Consider the following 16,768-nt stretch of genomic DNA (forward strand, 5'->3'; position numbering starts at 1 on the left):
GCCGTACGTTCATACTCCAAAAATATCCGTCATGTTTCATCGAACGCATGCCTAACTTTCGGCAGTTGTTTTCCACGAGTATTTTAATCGGATTCTTCACCGACTTCACGACCCAAATCATCTGGCGAAACCTCGATCAAGCCGCCAGCAGGATAGGTAAAGAAAATACTATAGTATACTAGTAGGATGCTAATCGTAGGTTATTATTTTCCTGCATCGTGACTCGAGAGACCAAAACATGGACGTAACGCAATTTGGAACATATTCAGCAGTGAGATCACTGGGTCGATCAGCACTCCATGGAAGGAACCGAGGAAGGTTCCTCCTTGATGGATAGCGCCGGCCCCGTTACCTCATTCGTGCGTGGCACTAGCTCTAGCTACGTACCCCAAAATTTAGGATCTACCTGGCGTGCTTAAGCTAGCAGATCCTGAATTACAGGTGCTACACTACATAGAGCGATCTCATAATGCATTTTATATACAGCAGCCTGCCACTTGTTGAGAGTGATCACTTTATATTCTTGTTGCCTGCCTTGCGACATGCAGCGCATGCAGGAGGATATATCTGGACTTACGTGGCCAGATCTCCGGACAACTGCCCTCTTTGACTTACATCGTACACACGCCTTTTGTTTACAGTATCCGACATAGACAAACTGTGGAACACTAGTCGCCACGACGGCAGAATGGAAGGAAAATTCGTAGCTTCCGCGGCACCTCGCGTGCCTTGTCAGTCTGTCATGGAGTACGACCATGGACTGGCCGTGCCCTCTACTCCTCTATATATACTTGACCAAGGGAAGACACCAACATAGTTTCTGAGTTCTGACTTCTGGCCACTACATCATCCATCACAGCCACCAGTCGATCCTAGGTAACTATCTAGCAGAGCTTGTATCGAGAAAATCGATCTGATGGGGAGGTCGCCGTCCTGCAGCCACGACGCGGGCGTGAAGAAAGGGCCATGGACGGAGGAGGAGGACAAGACTTTGGTGGAGTACATCCAGAAGCGCGGCGGGAACGTCGGTAGCTGGCGCGGCCTGCCCAAGGCCGCCGGCCTCAACCGCTGCGGCAAGAGCTGCCGCCTCCGGTGGACCAACTACCTCCGCCCCGACATCAAGCGCGGCAACTTCACCGACGAAGAGGAGCGCCTCATCATCACCTTACACGCCAGCCTTGGCAACAAGTACGTTCTTCACGTCAAGTGCAACTAATCCACACACATAGCTTAGCCGCCATGCCCATGCATGGATTGTCAATTTCCTCCAGCTGGACCTTTTGCCGTAGTTGTTAGTCTTGAAATGACACTCACATGGATAAATTATTGTTGTACGTTAGGTGGTCGACGATCGCGACGCACCTGGAGGGCCGGACGGATAACGAGATCAAGAACTACTGGAACACGCACATCCGCAAGAAGCTCCTACGCATGGGCGTCGACCCAGTGACACATCAGCAGCTGCCACCCGGCCAGAGTCACCACCACCTCAACGCCACCTCCATCGCCCACCACCCCGGGGCGCTCCTTTGCACTGCGGCGGCCACAAGCCTCGGCAGCTTGGACACCGGCGCCCTTATGCAGGCGCAACTTCTACAACAGCTCCTCCAGGCCATCGGATCCAACAATGGCGCCAGCGGCCTCATCATTAACCTAGCTGCAGCAAACGCAATGCTAAACTCAAGCGGTAGCATGGTTCCGAACCTCTTGCAGGAGCAGGACCAGATGAACTGCCTGCAGCCGGGTTACCTCTGCAACACCTCCAACTTTGCAGAGCAACACGTGGCGCAACAGCAGCTGACCAACGACACGTCTCCGGGAACGAGCTCCTTTGCAGCAGCTAAACAGGCTGACCAGCTCTGCAACACTGCAACTTCATTTGCATCGCATGATGTTGCACCCGTGGGTAACTGGTCGCCCGCGCAGGAGTTCAGTGGCTTGCTGGAGCCCATGATGGAGCTGCCCGATCTGTGCTCTCTAGAGAGTGATTCTTTCTGGAAGGACATACTGGAGGACAGCTACCGTTTGTAGATTCCTCCTTCCGGCTGAAACAAATGTGTTGTGTATAATAGTTTTGTACAGCTTTAGATCCATCATAGAGGTGTAGATGGGATGATAAAGCATGCATTGATTTGTTTGTGTGTTCATTGTGCTTCTTCCAATATATTGGTCAGTGAAGTTGAAGGTTGTCCATTGCTGATTTAATATGACTTGTGCTCCTTATGAGTTAAGATGTTGCCAATAAGATGGCAGACAACCGAAACAATTTTGTCGCAATGACTGTGGTGCTTATTAGATAGAATTTGGTTAAGGTTGGAGCTTAGTAATAGATGCTTCAATGGAATGTAATACTGGCTTACACATCCCATGTTAGCTAATAGACGAATGGACCTAAGGTGTCCTAAAAAGCTAGTAGATTTCATTTTCAATGGTTTTTTTAAGGAACCGGTAGGAAAACTATCTTTTCATTTTTCTTGACAAAAGATGAATTTTATTGGCTCAAAATGAAGCATAAAAAAAATACATAACATAATGAGGATATACCCGGCCTCTGCATAGTTAGGATGCACACAACAACGCCAACTCACACATGCAAAAACCGGACGACAACTAACAAAGTCATAAAAGACCACAACTTTGCGTAGGCGAGAAAACAAACCAAAACAATCAGATCTGCGGTCGGCAAACTACGGTAATGGCCATATCCGCATAAACCGTATGATGACACCAAATGGACGACGACGTCATTCAACAATAACGCCTTCAAGAAGGGAGCGACACTCAAGCGTCGTCGTCACCAGATCCATCCACAAGGCCAGAATCTAGGTTTTCACCCTGAAGAATCAATCTGAGCATATTCAAGCAATGCCTTCAACAAGGTAAGAACGTACTACGGGAGGGGAGCAGATCCTGCGGCCGCCAACCACCAGCGGGCTTTGCCTGGAGGCGCTAGTCACTTGTAGAAAACAGGGCTTTGGTTCGGGCCTGGCCAGCCCATTAGTCCCGGTCCAGTCACGAACCGGGACCCATGGGGGGCATACGTCCCGGTTCGTGAGCCCAGGGGGCCGGCTGGGGCCTCGTGGGCATTGGTCCCGGTTCCTGGCACGAACTGGGACCAATAGGCCTCGCTCCTGGCCCACATACATTGGTCCCGGTTCATGGCTCGAACCGGACAGAAGGGGGAGCTTTAGTCCCGGTTCCTGCCACGGACCGGGACAAATGAGTTGCCTATATATACCCCATCGCCGCAGCAGAGCACTCCACAGTGCTCTGTTTTTTCTGGCCGGCGAGGGGAGGGCATTTGGATGCTCTAGCTCACCTCCTATGCACATGAGGTGTTCGATGAAATGCCCGAGCCACACTAGTTAAGCTTTCTCCTCTCGAAGCTCGACCTCCAAGCTCCATTTTCCCGAGATTTGCATAGGTTTAGCGGTCCGTCACATCCCGTCCCCGTCTTCACCGCCGTCGATCGCCCGCGCCGATCTCGTCGCCGGCACCAGCGTGGTGAGCCTCTTGTTCTTATCTTCTTTCTGAAAGAAAAGAATTCTTACTTTAGATAGATACTTGTCTAATTTTCTTACTTTTATTATTGCTTGTTATTATATAGTGCGATGGTTTTGGTATCTGTCGTGGAATTGTCACGGCAGATGCCCTCATGCAAGGACTTAGTCGTGGAGCCATCGCAGCTAGGAAGCTTAAAGGGGTTAAGCGGGTCAAGGAACACGAGGGTTATACTGGTTCGGCCCCTTACGATGAAGGTAAAAGCCTACGTCCAGTTGAGGTGGTATTACTTAGGGTTTCGATGACCAGGGAGCTTAATCGCTATGCCTGGCTCTCGATCTGTTGTCTCTCTCTGAACCACTGCCGGGTTACCCCTTTATATAGAGAGGTTGACGCCCGCGGCTCTCAGAGTCCCGGCCGGCTTATAACAGTATCCGGCTCGGACTCTTAACTACTCTTGCCTTACATTACAGGTCTTGCCATAACGGCGGGTTATCACTACGGGCCTTAAGCCGCCTCCGGGTCTTAAGCCCATTATTGATCCGCCATCCTCAAGCTTGGTATTGGGCTTCATGTGATGATCATTATGACGTAACCCGGCCCCTCCTGGGCGGGTGACTCTAATGGTTATATCCTCAACATTAGGCCCCAGATTGATTTGAACCGGTTCATGTCAATCTTCAATCCCTTTGAAAGAAAATCTTCCGGCTTCTGCTTGTGCGAAGGCTATAACCCGCCGTGACGTCATCTTCTGGATTCTTGGTAACCCGCCGTGACGTCATCTTCCATTAAATTCATTTTTTATTCTGTCATATCCCAACGGATCTTATCTTTAATGACCATCCCGAAAATCGAGGCGTTTCTGTGGCGAGATAATCGCGTCTTGGCCTCCTCGTTTCTTGCGCCCATTTATCAGCCGTCCCTTATAAATAGGCCCGGCCCATAAGCCTTCGTCACTCTTCTCCTCCATCGTCTTCCTCCTCTGACGCTCCAGAGCCCGAGCTCCGCCGCCGCCGCGCCCCTGGTCTTCGTCAACCTCGGCCGCTGCATCACCCTGAACCGGTCCAGAGAAACGGCGGCAACCTCTGCATCTCATCAGTGCCGGTAAGTCCTCGCCACTACATACAGTAGATTCGCATTAGGGTTCTATCGTTCTTCCCCTGTTCTTCGTAGTTCATCTCGAGTTCTTCACAGTTCTTCCACCGCGACCCCTTTTGATCCGGAAAACAGGGTAGAACTCCTGCGGTAGTGGTTTCGCACTCATTTTTATGCTAGTAGATCACTTTTGTCCGCAGAAAGACCTCGTTCTGAGCTCATGAACTTCTCTGTATCAGCTTTCTAGGTCTAGAATTTTTTTCTTTTTGGACGATCGTTTGATCCAAAATAATCCCTGCAACCTGTGAAACCTGTTTGTACAACACTTAGACAAAAACCTGCATCTGTTAACCATGGCGGCTCATATCTCCGGCTTAAAAGAGGCCATGCGTTGTGAAATTTCCGGCTTATTCATGATAGAGTTTTAAACAACTTGAATTACTTATGATATCCACAACGGCTTAGATAACCCGACACACTTAGCCATATATCATTAGGCCCCTTCATAAGCCGCCATCTTGAATACTGGACTGAAATCTTCCTCCGGCTTATATTTGAACCGGACATTTTCTTTTGTCATAGGCTTTCGTCTTTCACCATGCCGCCCAAGGCTCCCAAGGCACCCATTACGTGCAACTGGGTGAGATCCAATGTTACTGATAATACTTTAGATGACTTTGTGAAGACGGGTTACCTGCCTAAGAAGGAGGTCATGTCCTATCGTGCCCCTGACCCGTCCGAAGAAAGATCTCAACCAAGAGACGGAGAGGTTGTTATATTTGCTGATCACATGAGCCGGGGCTTTGCTCCTCCTGGCTCAAGATTCTTCAGAGATGTTCTGAACTTTTTCGATCTGCGACCTCAAGACATTGGACCCAATTCCGTGTCGAATATTTGTAACTTTCAAGTGTTCTGTGAGGTATATCTCGGAGAAGAGCCCAGCCTACTGCTCTTTAGGGAGCTGTTTTATCTGAACCGCCAGAACGAGTGTGCCAATGGGCCTAGCTTGGAACTTGGCGGAATTTCAATCCAACGACGGAGAGATTGCCTCTTTCCTTATGCTGAGCCGCCAAGCCACCCAAAGGACTGGAATCAGACATGGTTCTACTGCCAGGATACTTCTCCGGCTGATGAGAACCCTCTGCCGGGCTTTCGCGCCCTGCGTCTGGAGTCAAACCACCCCCTGCCAGACAAATTGTCTCAAGCTGAGCGTCAACCCCTTATCCCCACCATCAACAAGATCAAAGCTCTTCTGGGAAACGGCCTTAACGGCGTTGATCTGGTCCGGGTCTGGATTGCTTGGCGGGTTATCCCTCTAAGCCGCCGCCCCGGCTTAATGTGTGATTACACCGGCCGGAAGGATGATCCTCTTCGGCACAGCCCCAACGACTTACCTGAAGACGTCATTGATGACATGACCAAATCCCTTCTGAACGAGAGCTTAGCAGATTGCAGGAGGACCGGCTTAAGTCCATTATGCAAAGCTAATCCGGCTCCGGCGGTAAGCTACTGATCTGAGCACTTTACCTTTCATTTTAACAATTTTCGTCTTTAACTTCAAGAAACCTTTGTTGTATTTTTCAGGCTAATGATAAGTTCTGGAAGGTCAGGTATGACCATGAGGCTGCTAAAAAAGCCAGGAAGGCTAAGAAGGCCGCCAGGAGAGCCGCTCCCCGCAAGAAGGGGAGTAAGCCTAGCGCCTCAGACCTGCTTCAGCTGGATGACTCCTCCGAGTCAGAGGTAGCCCTTGACTCCTATGCTCTTCTTTGTTTTTTTTGTTTGTTCTTAACCACCTTATTGACACTGACTATTAGCAAGAGGACACCGGAGCCAGTAACCCGGTGATTGAAGAGGTAACTATACTTTCCTCCGACTCGGACCCCTTGCCAAAGCTGAAAGTCCGAAGAGTAACCCGAAAAGTAAGATTTTCCCATCCTTTAGCTTATCAAGATCCTCAATTTCTTTTGAAGCAACAGATTCATGAGAGCCGGAGGCAAACCCGGGCCAGCAAGGATGCAGACCTCTCCTCCGGCTTACCCGAAGCATCAAGGAAGGGCCGGACCGAGGTTATCTCCAACTTATATCCTTTTCATCCTTTGGCGGGCATCACTCGCCAACCACTCAATTCTTCTGATTCAAACTATCAGGAAACTTCACCTTCCTCCGGTGACTCCATGCAATCTAACTTGCCGACTTTCAAGACTGCGCCCGGGTAATGATGATCATCTTATTTTGTGCTTATCTTACTCATGTTTTTGCACTAACCTTTTGACTTTCAGTGCACAAGCAAAGCTTAGCAAGAGGGCAAAGAAAAATCACCCGGTCGAAGAACCGGTCTTGACTGAACCCAAAGCCTCTGCTTCTGAGCCGCCGTCTGCACCAGCTCCAGAAACCACCGCTCCAACTGAACAACAAGCCATGGAGAGTTCTGACAACCCGGAGATCCCCAGCTCAGCTCAACCGGCCGATGACCCGGATGTGGTGATTACCCGGACCGAATATGTTGAGCCGGGAAGACCCACTATGCTGGCCAGATGCTCTGCTAAAGAAGAACTGCTGGAGCGCCGGAGGGCCAGACTGGATATCACTGACTATGCTAACTTGAGCATTGGAGACATTGTTTCTGGTTATATTGGTCAAGTGCACAACAGCCGGGACCTGGAGATTGACATGGTGAAGCAGATACAACAAAAATCTGAGGTACAACTCTCTTGCTTACTCCATAGTCATCCTTACCATGCTAGCCCCCAAGTCTATTACTTATGATAGAATATGTTGTAGACTTAACTTCCGGCTTACCTTCATGAACCGGCACTTATAAATAGAATCTTTCAGCATACATTAGCCCCCAAGTGCCAAGTGTCTTTGCTTGCAAAGTGCTTGGGACTTTAATGTTGCATGATAACCACTCAAACTGTAACCCGGAATTTGTACAGGCTGCCTGCAAGAAATTTGAATCGGAAATCTCTGAGCTGAAGAACCACCTGAAGACTCAGGAAACTGAGACCCGGAAGGCCAATGCCAAGTTTGAGTTCAGTGTTGCTGCACTAGAAAAACTGAAGAAAAAATTTGAAACAGAAAGAAAAACTTGGGCCGACGAGAAGACTGACTTGCTCAGCCGGGCCGAACAAGCGGAGGCTGCCCTTACTGAAAGAACCGCCGAACTCTCCGGCTTAAAACACCATGTGTCACAGATGGTCTCCGCAATCTTCGGTAAGTTATTCTGTAAGCTTTTAACAAGTTTACATTCTTCATGTCTCATAAGTCCCATCGTTGCCATCAGCTCACCTGACGTTATTATGCAGGTCCCAGAAGCTCCAATCTGAATCAGAACGTGCTGACCAAGCTGAAGGCGGTTTACACCTTGGTGGAGCAACTCTACACCGGGTCACAACGTGCTTTAGCCGTTGTGGCCCTGTCCAATGAGGTTCCCACTCACCTGGCAGACGTACTCAGGCGGCTTGCCGTACTTCCTTAACGCTTCCAAGAGCTGAGACGGGCTTCTGCAAGAGCCGGAGCTATAGCTGCTCTGAGCCGGGCCAAGGCGTTTCTACCAGAGCTAGACCCGGCCGACATCGCTCTTGGATATCCCAGCCTGAAGGAAGACGGCACCCCCTTTGATCAAAAAGACTTTGCCGCCTGTGTGAAGAGTGTTCGCCCGGTGGCCACCTTGATTGGGAATGACACAGACCTTACCAAGTATCAGCCGGGCTACGACGCGGAGAATCAGAGGATCCCAACTCCATGCTATGAAGCAGTCAGCCTGATCCCTCCGACTCGTAAGCATACCTTCGCCCCAGAAGTTGACCCGGCCGGGTTAATTGATGATGAGGCTCAATTTGAAGCTTTGAGCGGCATTGACTGGAAATCATCAACCTTCCAGGTCATGGAATCAGCCGGAGGAGCGGAGAGGGATGAGCCGGGAGCTTCAACCCAACAAGCACCTTGATTTCTTAGGCGGCTCATGGTTACGCCTTAAAAACAATGCCTCACCTTTTGGAATCGGGGAGTCTTGTAATAGAATAGGACAAACACTTAATTTTGTCGTGCCATCGTGCACGTGTGGAGTGCTTAACTCCGTTGAAGCTGCTCTTTATATTCCTCCGGGTTATATTTGATCATTTACTTTCCTTAAGCTTGAAGAACTGTCTTTAATTGTTCTGCATAGAAAAACAAATCACAAGTCTCTAGGCGGCTTACCGCATGGAGAGTCATATATCTTATATATAACCCAGAATATAAACCACGGTCATAAAAGACCGGCTCTCAATCATATCTTCGGGATAACCACAATAGCATACCTGCACCTTGCAAGTACACCTCCGGCTTATGTAACCCAAATAATGAGGTTGAGAACGCAACTCCGGTTCACCAGCACCTGTAATGCCTATTGTGTGCTATCAATCATTATTAATCAAAGTTAAGCCGGCGGAGTATGAACCGCCCGTGCACACCTTTAATTTGATCCAAAGAACTTATTGCAAACTAAAAGATCAAAAACTTAGGGGCTTCTGATTCGAATACGACCAGAGAACCGTCCCAAAGGGGTTAAGCTAAGATTCGAATGCGATCATATAGCCCCCAGTGGCTTTGGCGTTGCCTATCAAGAGGGTACCGACAACTATGTTCTCTTGGGTTCAGATACGACCCATGTTTGAACAGGAAGCCCCCAAATGACCTTAAGAGTTGTTTAACGACGCTGATTCGAATACGATCCACGTCGGTTCCCAAAGGGGGTTGAGCCATGATTCAAATATGATAAAAAGAACTCCCCAATGAGCTCGGCAATTTGCGAATCAAGTGGGTATCGACAGCTATGTTCTCTTTGGTTCGAATACGACCTATGTTTGAACATGAAGCCCCCAAGTGATCATATTGTTAACGGCTAGATTCGAATACGATCGTAAGCCGGATCCACCTCCAAGTGATCATGTAATGTTGTAATGGAAATGACACACTTTACCTTTGGAGGAGAAAAGAACAGAGGTCCTGCTTTATTATTTATCATAATATATACATGGCTATAGAAATATGTACATTATGAGAGCTGGTGGCTCAAGTGTAATAAGGCCGAAGCTGAGCTATGTTCCACGGCCGACGGGTCTCTTCCTCCGACTTACGTGAATCTTTGTGCTCCCGAACATCGATAAGGTAGTATGACCCGTTGTACAAGTTCTTGCTGACCACAAAGGGCCCTTCCCAAGGCGGGGATAACTTGTGTGCATCTGTTTGATCTTGGATGAGCCGGAGCACCAGATCACCTTCCTGGAAGACCTTGGACTTAACCCGGCGGCTGTGATAGCGGCGCAGGTCTTGTTGGTAAATCGCCGAGCGAGCTGCTGCCACATCACGCTGTTCGTCCAACAAGTCAAGAGCATCTTGGCGCGCCCGCTCATTATCCGCCTCAACATAAGCCGCCACTCGAGGCGAGTCATGACGGATGTCGCTAGGGAGGACCGCCTCCGCTCCATAAACCATGAAGAAAGGCGTGTAACCCGTAGACCTGTTAGGAGTAGTATTGATGCTCCATAACACGGAGGGTAACTCCTCCACCCAACAACCCGGCGTCCGTTGCAAAGGGACCAAAAGCCGGGGCTTGATGCCCTTCAAGATTTCCTGATTGGCTCTCTCAGCTTGACCATTGGATTGAGGGTGAGCCACTGATGAAACATCAAGCCGAATATGCTCTCGTTGACAAAACTCCTCCATGGTGCCTTTAGACAGATTGGTACCACTGTCAGTTATAATGCTGTGTGGAAAACCAAAGCAAAATATTACCCTTTTCATGAACTGAACCGCTGTGGCTGCGTCACACTTACTAACTGGATCTGCTTCAACCCACTTTGTGAACTTGTCGACCGCCACCAAGAGGTGAGTCTTCTTATCCTTGGATCTTTTAAAAGGCCCAACCATATCAAGCCCCCAGACCGCAAATGGCCAAGTAATTGGAATCATCCTCAACTCCTGAGCCGGCACATGAGCCCGTCGCGAGAACCTCTGACAACCGTCACATTTACTGACCAAGTCCTCCGCATCAGCATGAGCCGTCAGCCAACAAAAACCATGACGAAAAGCCTTGGCCACAAGAGATTTTGAGCCGGCATGATGACCACAATCCCCCTCGTGAATCTCACGTAAAATTTCTTGACCTTCCTCAGGGGAAACACAACGCTGAAAAGTTCCAGTGACACTGCGACGATGCAGCTCGCCATTGATAACTATCATCGACTTAGACCGCCGGGTTATTTGTCTAGCCAAAGTTTCATCCTCAGGCAATTCTCCCCGGGTCATGTAAGCCAAGTAAGGTACTGTCCAGTCTGGGGTAATGTGGAGAGCCGCCACCAACTGTGCCTCCGGGTCAGGAACAGCCAAGTCTTCCTCTGTAGGCAACTTAACAGAAGGGTTATGCAAAATGTCCAAGAAAGTATTAGGCGGCACCGGCTTTCGCTGAGAGCCCAGCCGGCTTAATGAATCAGCCGCCTCGTTCTTCCTGCGATCGATGTGCTCTACTTGGTAACCCTGAAAGTGTCCAGCAATAGGATCAACTTCGCGGCGATAAGCCGCCATGAGAGGGTCCTTGGAATCCCACTTGCCTGACACTTGTTGGGCCACTAAATCTGAGTCGCCAAAGCACCTTACCCGGCTCAAGCTCATCTCCTTAGCCATCCGAAGACCACGGAGCAAGGCCTCGTACTCAGCTGCATTGTTAGTACAGGGAAACATCAACCGTAGCACATAGCAAAACTTGTCACCTCGAGGGGAAGCTAATACAACTCCAGCCCCCGAGCCCTCCAATTGCCTAGACCCGTCGAAGTGAATAGTCCAGTAGGTATTGTCCGGTTTCTCTTCAGGCACCTGCAACTCTGTCCAATCGTTGATGAAATCTACCAATGCTTGAGACTTGATAGCAGTGCGTGGCACGTACTTCAGACCATGAGGCCCAAGTTCTATAGCCCACTTAGCAACTCTTCCTGTGGCTTCTCTGTTTTGGATGATATCTCCTAGGGGAGCAGAACTAACCACAGTGATAGGGTGACCCTGGAAATAATGCTTAAGCTTCCGGCTTGCCATGAATACCCCATAAACAAGCTTCTGCCAATGTGGATACCGTTGTTTGGACTCAATGAGTACTTCGCTGACGTAGTAAACCGGCCGCTGAACCGGATACTCCTTACCCGTCTCCTTACGCTCCACCACCACAGCCACACTGACGGCTCGTGTGTTAGCGGCTACATACAGCAATAAAGGCTCCTTGTCAACAGGAGCAGCAAGGACTGGGGGCTCAGCCAACTGTCTTTTCAAATCCTCAAAAGCCGCATCAGCAGCATAATTCCAAATAAAGTCATCTGTTTTCTTCATCATCTGGTACAGCGGCATGGCCTTTTCACCCAAGCGGCTTATAAACCGGCTCAGAGCAGCAATGCGACCCGCCAGACGTTGGACGTCGTTTATGCACGCCGGCTTAGCCAGAGAGGTGATTGCCTTGATCTTTTCTGGGTTAGCTTCAATGCCTCTGTGAGAAACCAGAAAGCCCAAGAGCTTGCCTGCAGGAACACCGAAAACACACTTGGCCGGGTTAAGCATCATCTTGTAAACCCGGAGATTATCAAAGGTTTCTCTAAGATCATCTACCAAGGTCTCCTTCTCCCTGGATTTAACCACGATATCATCCACATAGGCATGAACGTTGCGCCCGATCTGGTTATGAAGACAATTCTGCACACAACGCTGGTAAGTCGCCTGTGCACTCTTGAGTCCAAAAGGCATAGACACATAACAGAAGGCTCCAAAGGGAGTGATGAACGCCATCTTCTCCTGGTCCATTTTGGTCTGATGGTATCCAGAATAAGCATCCAAAAAACTTAAGCGCTCACAACCCGCCGTAGCATCAATGATTTGATCAATACGGGGGAGAGCGAAAGGATCAGCCGGACAAGCCTTGTTTAAGTCCGTGTAGTCCACACACATCCGCCAAGTGCCGTTCTTCTTGAGCACGAGTACCGGGTTAGCTAACCATTCTGGATGAAAAACTTCAACAATAAACCCGGCCGCCAAGAGCCGGGCTACCTCCTCACCAATGGTTTTCCGCCTCTCCTCATTGAACCGCCGGAGGAATTGCCTAACCGGCTTAAACTTCGGATCAATATTGAGAGTGTGCTCAGCGAGTTCTCTAGGTACACCCGGCATGTCAGAAGGTTTCCATGCAAAGATGTCCCTGTTCTCATGGATGAACTCGATGAGCGCGCCTTCCTATTTCGGATCCAGATTGGCACTGATGCTGAACTGCTGAGATGAGTCATCTGGAACAAAGTCAATAAGTTTAGTCTCATCAGCTAATTTAAATTTCATTACCGGCTCATGCTCCGTGGTTGGCTTTTTCAAAGACGGCATATCTGCCGGGTCAACATTGTACTTGTAAAACTTCAACTCCTCTATGGCACAAACAGATTCCGCATAAGCCGCATCACCTTCCTCACACTCCAAGGCTATCTTTCGGCTGCCATGAACCGTAATGGTCCCATTGTGACCCGGCATCTTGAGCTGCAAATACACGTAACACGGCCGTGCCATGAACTTTGCGTAAGCTGGCCGCCCAAATAAATCATGATACGGACTTCTTATCTTAACCACCTCAAAGGTTAATTTTTCCGCCCTGTAGTTGTACTCATCTCCAAAAGCCACTTCCAGCTCGATCTTACCAACTGGATATGCCGACTTACCAGGCACCACACCATGGAAGATAGTATTGGACTGGCTGAGGTTCTTATCAATCAATCCCATACGACGGAAGGTCTCATAATAGAGGATGTTGATGCTGCTGCCTCCGTCCATGAGCACCTTAGTGAATTTATATCCCCCCACCCGAGGAGCCACCACCAGGGCCAGGTGACCCAGATTATCAACCCGGGGAGGATGATCTTCCCTACTCCACACAATAGGCTGCTCAGACCATCTTAAATAGCGTGGAACAGCCGGCTCAACAGCATTCACAGCCCTTTTACGAAGCTTCTGATCTCGTTTGCACAGACTGGTGGTAAACACATGATACTGTCCACCATTGAGCTGCTTTGGATTGGTCTGGTATCCCCCCTGCTGCTGCTGATGACCCTGGCCGGACTGCTGACTAAAGCCCCCTTGAACATTCTGAGAATTGGAATTTGAGCCGCCGCCCGGGCCATGAAAGCCGCCGGCGCCTGAGCCGCCGCCCGGGCTATTGTTGCCTTTGAAAGCATTGGAATTCTTAAAGGCCTTCATGATTGCACAGTCCTTCCATAGATGAGTGGTTGGCTTTTCCCTAGAGCCATGCCTTGGGCAAGGCTCATTTAACAATTGTTCAAGCGTCGGGCCTGAGCCGCCGGCTCGGGGAGGTGGTCTCCCCTTGCGCCGGTGGTTGTTACCCTGTGAATTGGTGTTGGCCACAAACTCCATACTGCCATCAGCCTTACGCTTGTTACCTCCCTGGTTCGCCGGGTTATGCTGGGGGCTCTTGCCATTGCCATTCCATTTTCCCTTCCCTGTCCTTTCATCATCCGCGCGGGATCCTTGGTACTATCAGAGTCGGCGTACTTGACCAGAGCCGCCATCAGCGTACCCATATCATTGTAGTCGCGCTTGAGCCGCCCGAGCTTCATCTTCAGGGGCGCAAAACGACAATTCTGCTCCAACATTAAGACCGCAGAGCCGGCATCCATCTTATCATATGAAAGTATTATCTCCTTGACCCGGCGAACCCAATGGGTTGTAGACTCACCCTCCTGCTGCTTGCAGTTAGTCAAATCCACAATTGACATAGATTGCCTACATGTATCTCTAAAGTTTTGGATGAACCGGGCTTTTAGCTCAGCCCAAGACCCGATGGAGTTAGGCGGCAGTCCTTTCAACCAAGTGCGGGCAGTCCCATCTAACATCATGGTGAAGTACTTGGCCATTGCTGCTTCACTGACCTCCAGCAACTCCATGGCCATCTCGTAACTCTCGATCCATGCTCCGGGTTGTAAATCAGCCGTGTAATTAGGCACCTTCCTAGGCCCTTTGAAATCCTTGGGCAGACGTTCATTGCAGAGAGCCGGCACCAGACAAGGGACACCTCCAGTCCTCGTAGGTATACCCGCATCGACAAAAGCCGTCGGATAAGCCGGGGGCGGCTGGTAAGCCGTCAACTGAGGCGCCTGCTCTGCCTCTCGCCGTGCTCTGTCTTGGTCTGCCGCGTGAAAGGCTCCGTTATGAGCCGGGGCGTGGCCAAGAGGCAAATCATGGTGTCGGACATTGCTTGAGCCGGTCGCTGAGACCATGTGTCTACTATAACTCGGGCTCCGGCCTGGACGAGGGGTTGAATGAATCCTGTCCCGGCTATATGAATATGCCTCCTGTTGCACCAGAGCCGTCTGAAGGAGCTCTCTGACCCGGCGGGTTTCGACCGCCGTTGGAGAGTCGCCATCGATTGGGAGAGCTGCCAGTTGCGCCGCCGCGGCGACCATGTTTTCCAACGGGTTGGCATAATGACCCGGTGGTATTGGCACGTACTGAGGCGGGGCAGCGTTCACCCGGGGAGGCCCCATCACTTGAGGCTGAACTGACGTTCCAGCCCCAGGCGTCGTGATCTCTGGCGGGTTACTGGGCCCTGCACCAGGCGTGTTGAAGAGGTTTCGAGGATCGTAAACCGGAGGGAGTCGAGATTGGGCCTTTTGATGTCTCCTTCTCATGACCTCATTGGACGCGTTCTGATCCATCGTGAGCCGGAAAGACTGTGCCTGAATCAGCTGAGTCTGGGCGTCGAGAGCCGCCCTCTCTGCAGCCATCCTGATCCCTTCCGCTGCTAGATCCTCCTTGGCTTTTGCTAGATCGAGCTTTAACTGTGCCACCTCTGCGTCATGCTGAGCTTGATCCGCCGGGGCGACCGTAGCGGTTAACAGGACCGTCATCTTATCTGTGAGATCCATCAGCACCTGAGCCGGCGAGGGCACAGGGCTTCCTGCCCCGGCGGTGGGGTTTTGAACAGGTTGTGCGCCAGCCATGAAGATTCCAACCTGGCTTGGCGGCTCAAAGTGGTCCGGAATACTGTCGCCATCGGAACAACCCCTGAGCCTGCCATCTTGAAGTTGGTATAACGAATCGGTCTCCTCTGTGGATGACTCGCTGTTAGAGCAAGCGGCCGTCTCATCACCAGATCCAGATCCTTCAGAGAGCTCTCCATGGACGCATCCCACGAAAGCACGCTTCAAGGCAGGCAAAGTCCGGGCGGGTCGTGCACGTTGAGCCGTCTCGATGAGATCGGCGCAGAGGTCCGGCTCAGGCCCCGGCTCACCAATCTTGCCAATAAAGACATGGATTCCGCCGAAGGGGACCCGGTACCCGTACTCAATTGAGCCGGCGTCGGGGCCCCAATTTGCATCGTCGATGTAGAGCTTGCCGCGACGACTCTTGGTCATCCGGCCCACAGCGTATCCCTTGAGCCCTTCGAAGCTGCCCTTCAAGAACTCAAATCCACCGTGAGCTGGCCCCACGGTGGGCGCCAACTGTCGTGGAATTGTCATGGCAGATGCCCTCATGCAAGGACTTAGTCGTGGAGCCATCGCAGCTAGGAAGCTTAAAGGGGTTAAGCGGGTCAAGGAACACGAGGGTTATACTGGTTCGGCCCCTTACGATGAAGGTAAAAGCCTACGTCCAGTTGAGGTGGTATTACTTAGGGTTTCGATGACCAGGGAGCTTAATCGCTATGCCTGGCTCTCGATCTGTTGTCTCTCTCTGAACCGCCGCCGGGTCACCCCTTTATATAGAGAGGTTGACGCCCGCGGCTCTCAGAGTCCCGGCCGGCTTATAACAGTATCCGGCTCGGACTCTTAACTACTCTTGCCTTACATTACAAGTCTTGCCATAACGGCGGGTTATCACTACGGGCCTTAAGCCGCCTCCGGGTCTTAAGCCCATTATTGATCCGCCATCCTCAAGCTTGGTATTGGGCTTCACGTGATGATCATTATGACGTAACCCGGCCCCTCCTGGGCGGGTGACTCTAATGGTTATATCCTCAACAGTATCCTCCCCCGTCGGCCCTCGTCCTGTCTATGATTCGGATGTGGTATATATTATCTTTTCTAACTATTTTGTTCATTTATTTTTTATGACAATTATGCCGACCAACGTGACATAAATTTTATTTATCTAGGAGGTA

General features: G+C 50.5%; 1 protein-coding gene across 1 annotated transcript; it reads left to right on the forward strand.

Moving 5' to 3' along the window:
- The first annotated feature begins 866 nt into the window (after nt 1-866).
- Nucleotides 867-2,808, forward strand: LOC109754761 (uncharacterized). The gene is made up of 2 exons (XM_020313663.3): nt 867-1,188; nt 1,341-2,808. Exons 1-2 carry the CDS (start codon nt 917-919, stop codon nt 2,029-2,031), a joined length of 963 nt encoding a protein of 320 aa, XP_020169252.1. The 5' UTR covers nt 867-916; the 3' UTR covers nt 2,032-2,808.
- The last annotated feature ends 13,960 nt before the right edge of the window (nt 2,809-16,768 follow it).

The sequence above is a fragment of the Aegilops tauschii genome, chromosome 2 (assembly GCF_002575655.3).
Source record: "Aegilops tauschii subsp. strangulata cultivar AL8/78 chromosome 2, Aet v6.0, whole genome shotgun sequence".
In the NCBI taxonomy this organism is placed as follows: domain Eukaryota; kingdom Viridiplantae; phylum Streptophyta; class Magnoliopsida; order Poales; family Poaceae; genus Aegilops; species Aegilops tauschii.